The sequence below is a fragment of the Tupaia chinensis genome, unplaced genomic scaffold, assembly GCF_000334495.1.
Source record: "Tupaia chinensis unplaced genomic scaffold, TupChi_1.0 Scaffold000045_1, whole genome shotgun sequence".
NCBI lineage: Eukaryota > Metazoa > Chordata > Mammalia > Scandentia > Tupaiidae > Tupaia > Tupaia belangeri.
Genome location: NW_006159501.1, coordinates 8,679,514 through 8,684,035, shown reverse-complemented (window position 1 = coordinate 8,684,035; position 4,522 = coordinate 8,679,514). Strand labels below are relative to the sequence as shown.

The 4,522-nt window shown below is 46.0% G+C and overlaps 1 protein-coding gene across 1 annotated transcript in view; it reads left to right on the top strand.

The window, feature by feature from the left end:
* Positions 1–4,522, top strand: part of TAF1B (TATA-box binding protein associated factor, RNA polymerase I subunit B) — a 75,530-nt gene that overhangs the window by 19,899 nt on the left and 51,109 nt on the right. The window contains exon 3 of the mRNA XM_027773518.1: positions 1,541–1,640. Within this exon, the coding sequence (XP_027629319.1) occupies positions 1,541–1,640 (100 nt within the window). The remainder of the gene's footprint in view (positions 1–1,540; positions 1,641–4,522) is intronic.

Sequence of the window (4,522 nt, the reverse complement as noted above, 5' to 3'; positions counted from 1 at the left end):
AAAATATTTAGATTAATTAAGGTCTTTAGTAATTCAATAAAATGTGGGGGGAAAACAGTATAGAAAGCAAACATAGATACCAGAGACAGTGTGGGAGGAGAGTGGGAGATGGCAGAGGGTAAGAGACAGGGAATCAAGGATGGGGGGGGAGCAAAACATACAGAAAATAAGAAATGGAAAATTATTTGCTGACAATAACATGTATGTTGATGTGCTTGATTGAGACAATATACAGTGTACTCTGAATGGAAAATCTCATTTTGTATGCTGTAATGATGTACAGTGAATGAATGCAAATAAATAAATTGAAATTAAAAAAAAAAAAAAGAAAAGAACAGTATTGGGTATATACTGGGCTGTCAGAAAAGTCATGTCATCGGGACCAGCAGTTAGCATAATGGCTATGTCGCTGGACTCCCACGTAGTCGACTGAGGTTCGAGTCCCGGACCCTGTGGCTTAAACTCACGCCGGGCATGTGTGCATGCGTGCCCAAGATCCTGAGAGGAGAATGGAGGAGAAAGGATTGCAGCGTGGCCACCCCCCCGGGGGGGACTTCTCGCTTTCTGTCTCTCTGTCTCTCTCTCTCTGCCAGGCGAGTGTGCATGCCCTATAGCAAAAACCTCTTAAAAAAAAAAAAAAAGTCATGTCATATTTTCTCATATTTTTCTATGCAAATATACATCATGACTTTTCAGATGACTCAATAGTACTTAATAAATTTCAATGAATGAATGAATTATAAATAAGCATATTTGTCTATATGTATATGCTAGTTTCTTTAAACTCAATATTCAACTCAGAATATGTGATCTTCTGTGTACTAGGCATCAGGATGGAGTGGCGGGCAAGCAGGCAGGGTCCCTTCTCTGTTGGTTTCTCTAGCAGCATGCACATGCCACGCGCAGGGACGCCTATTGGGACAGAAGCGTGGGTAAGGGTGTGCGTCGCAGAAACAGGCTCTAGAAAAGGCTCCTTGAAGAGGGGTCTTCAAGACGGGTAGGCCTGCATCACATGAGGGGAGCTAGAGAGAGGAGGAGTGCCGTGTTGGACAGCTCGGTGGTGAAATGACAGGAATGGCACACACTTCTTAGGACATATTTAATCTACTTAGTCAGAAGCAAGAAATTATGAAGCCATTGGCTAAATTGTTTATACAGTAGAGATAGTAGATCTGATCCGATTTATCCTTAATATATGGGCAGGCAGGCGGTAGACAGCTGTAGAACGCGATGCTCCATGAGGCCGGCCCAGCTGGGAAGGCCCCTGAGTTAGGTCCCCAGAGCTCCCGGAGTACACCAGGTGCACACTTGACCACGATCTGGGGCTAGCCGAAGACGGCCGGCTCATGGCATCAGGACAGCCCTGCTGCGGATACTGTCTCTCTCTGTTTGTCTCACTCATGGAAGAAGTAAATGAATGTGAAATACATGTGAGAGGTGGAATATGCTTCACTGACTCTTACCTTGTCTTTGAAATAAGAGATTTTCACAAAGAGTTTACTCTAAGTACATAGCTGAAACTTTCTCTTTAAAAATACAGATTTGTTGAAGCGGGGCATATTCCTTACATGAATGCTTTTCAGCATTTTCCAGAAGAGATGAAACTGTATGGGCGCGACAAAGGAATCTTCGCTATCGAGGTAAGTCACTTTCTTTTCCCTCGTAGTCATAGACACAAGAGGAGGAGGTCGAGTTATACCCCTTTCTTGACTTGCTACTAGAGGTCGAAGTTTTGTTTTTAAATGTTATCTTGTTTTTGTGCTATACAAATATGGAACATTAGTTATAATTTAATGCTGATTGTAATTATTTTTTTCTTACATGATTTCTTCCAGTCATTTAGATTATCCTTAAAATGTAGCTATCAGCTCTTGTGTGATGTGTGTATGTTACAGATAGGTGTATTGTTGAGACTAAACTAGAAATTTTATGCAGAGATACCAATAGGTAATTTCAACTTTATTCTATTTTTAATTATTATTATTTTGCTATAGAGCATGTATGTGTGCCAGAGAGAGAGAATGAAAGAGAGAACAAAAGTGAGAAATCGCCCCTGGGGGATGATGACCACATTGCCATTTATTCTCCGCTGGTCTTCCCTCAGAATTTTGGACATGCACACACACACATGCCTGGTGGGGTTTTCAAGCCACTGGGTCCAGGACAAGAACCACTTGTTTGGCCATGTGGGATCCAGTACCTCAACCTCTAAACCACCTACTGGCCCCTCAATTTTTTTAAAGGTTTTTACCATAGGGCATGTGCATTCACCAGGGAGAGACAGAGAGAGAGAAGGATCCCCCCTTCCCAGGGGGATCAGCATGCTGTAGTACCTTCTCCTCTGTTCTCCTCTTGGGATTTTGGGAATGCACGCACATGCGCCTGGTGGGAGTTTTAAGCCACCGGGTCCAGGACGTGAACTGTGGTTGACTACGTGGGATCCAGCTGCCTTAATGTCCATGCCACCTTCTGGCTCATCTTCTTTTAAATTTGTTTATTTCTTCCGTGAGAGAGAGAGAGGAAAGGCCCCATCCCAACCATCCCCAACAGGGTCTTTCACCTCTAGATTCACCAGCTAGACCATGGGTACACACGTGTGCTCCCAGAGTGTTCAGGGCGGCCCTGGGAGGTGAACTCGGCTCTCTCCATACGGGTCCAGCTGTGTTACTCTTGTGCCACTGACGGGCTCTGTCCTGAATTTTCTTCTGTCCCACATCTTTTCATTCTCTGGTAAAAACTACAGTCAGGAAAAGGTGGAGCTTTCAAAGATGGTGGAGCAAAGAGTTTGCAATTCTCACTCCTCAAAGGCAAATATAAAATTGGACAAAATTGTCCTCTAAAGCCAGGTCTCTGGTAATTGACCAAAGGTAAACAACAAGTTGAGAAGTATATCATGACAACTGCTGAGCTTTGAATAAGAACAGTGGGAGTCTGGTGTGTTCCTACCTAGGGCCTCTCCCAGCCAGAGATGGTGTTACCAAGGCAGGTGGCTGTATAGCCAGTAACTCACTGCTGGAGGAGCGGATTCGATTTGCAGAGAGCAGAACCCCACGTGTGGTGGTGTTATCAGGAAGAGTAGAATAGGAAACGGTCGGGGAAAGCCCATAGCCCTGTTAGGGTGGATTGAGGCACCGTTGGTGAATGGGTGGAAGTTTATCCGCCAGGATCTAGAAACGAAGGAGCCTTCGTCGTAAGGTCGCAGAGATTCTGGACCTCATAGCTGCTGACGGTCATTGTGACCTGAGACAGGGTAACTTCGGGCAGAGGCTTCGGTTCCGCATAGAACCTACACCTGATACTTTGTGGATGCAGTCGCTTCCAGCTGAAATCTTGACCTGCTCTCCACTACTATTTTACTTATTATTTTCCAGTCCCTCAGAGGCAGTTGGACTCCATTTCTCTGAGATAGAATTTGAGGATTACAGAAAAATAGATTGTGGCCAACTCCATGACCTGGTGGTGTAGGCAACCAGATCCCACATGGTCAACTACGCAATTTGAGTCCCTTGGCAGCTTGAGAAACACGCTAGGCGCGCGTGCGCACGTGTGTGTGCGTGTGTGTGTGTGTGTGTGTGTCCAAAATGCTGAAAGGAGGGCAAGATAAAGGAGAAGGGGTTATGGAGTGACTGTTTCCCGTGAGGGGAGCTTTCTCTTCTATTTCTCTGTTTTTCTGGCAAGCTCACAAATCCTCTAGCAAGAAAAAAGGTTGGGAAATCAAAGTAATCTGACATTTTCTATTATTCAAGCCATCAAACCAAGATTATTTTTACTTCTGAATTTTCTTTCTTTTTTTTTTTTAAGAGATATTTTTGCTGTAGGGCACATCACTTGCCAGAGAGACAGGGAGAAACAGAGAGAGACCAAGAGACAGAAAGCAAGAAATCACCTCCCCACCCCCCGGGGATGGTCACGCCACAATCCCTTCTCCTCCATTTCCCCCCCAGGATTTTGGGCATGCATGCACATGCACCCAGCATGAGTTTTAAGCCGCCGGGTCCGGGACTCAAACCATGGTCGACTACATGGGAGTCTGGCGACATAACCATTACGCTATCTGCTGGTCCCATAAATTATTTGTCTTAAGAAATACTTCATCTTGGGACCAGCAGTTGGTGTAATGGCTATGTTGCTGGACTCCCATGTAGTCGACCACAGTTTGAGTTTCAGACCCAGTGGCTTAAACTCATGCCGGACAGGCGTGTATCCAGGATCCCGAGAGGAGAATGGGGGAGAAGGGATCGAGGAGTGGCCATCCCCCTGGAGGGTGATTTCTCGCTTTCTTTCTCTGTCTCTCTCTGTCTTTCTGGCAAGTGCACGTGCCCTATATCAAAAAACTTCTCGGGAACCAGCAGTTGGCGTAATGGCTATGTCGCTGGACTCCCATGTAGTCGACCACGGTTCGAGTCCCGGACCCAGTGGCTTAGAACTCACGCTGGGCGCGTGTGCGTGCGTGCCCAAGATCCCGGGAGGAGAATGGAGGAGAAGGGATTGCGGCGTGACCATCCCCCCTGGGGGGTGATTT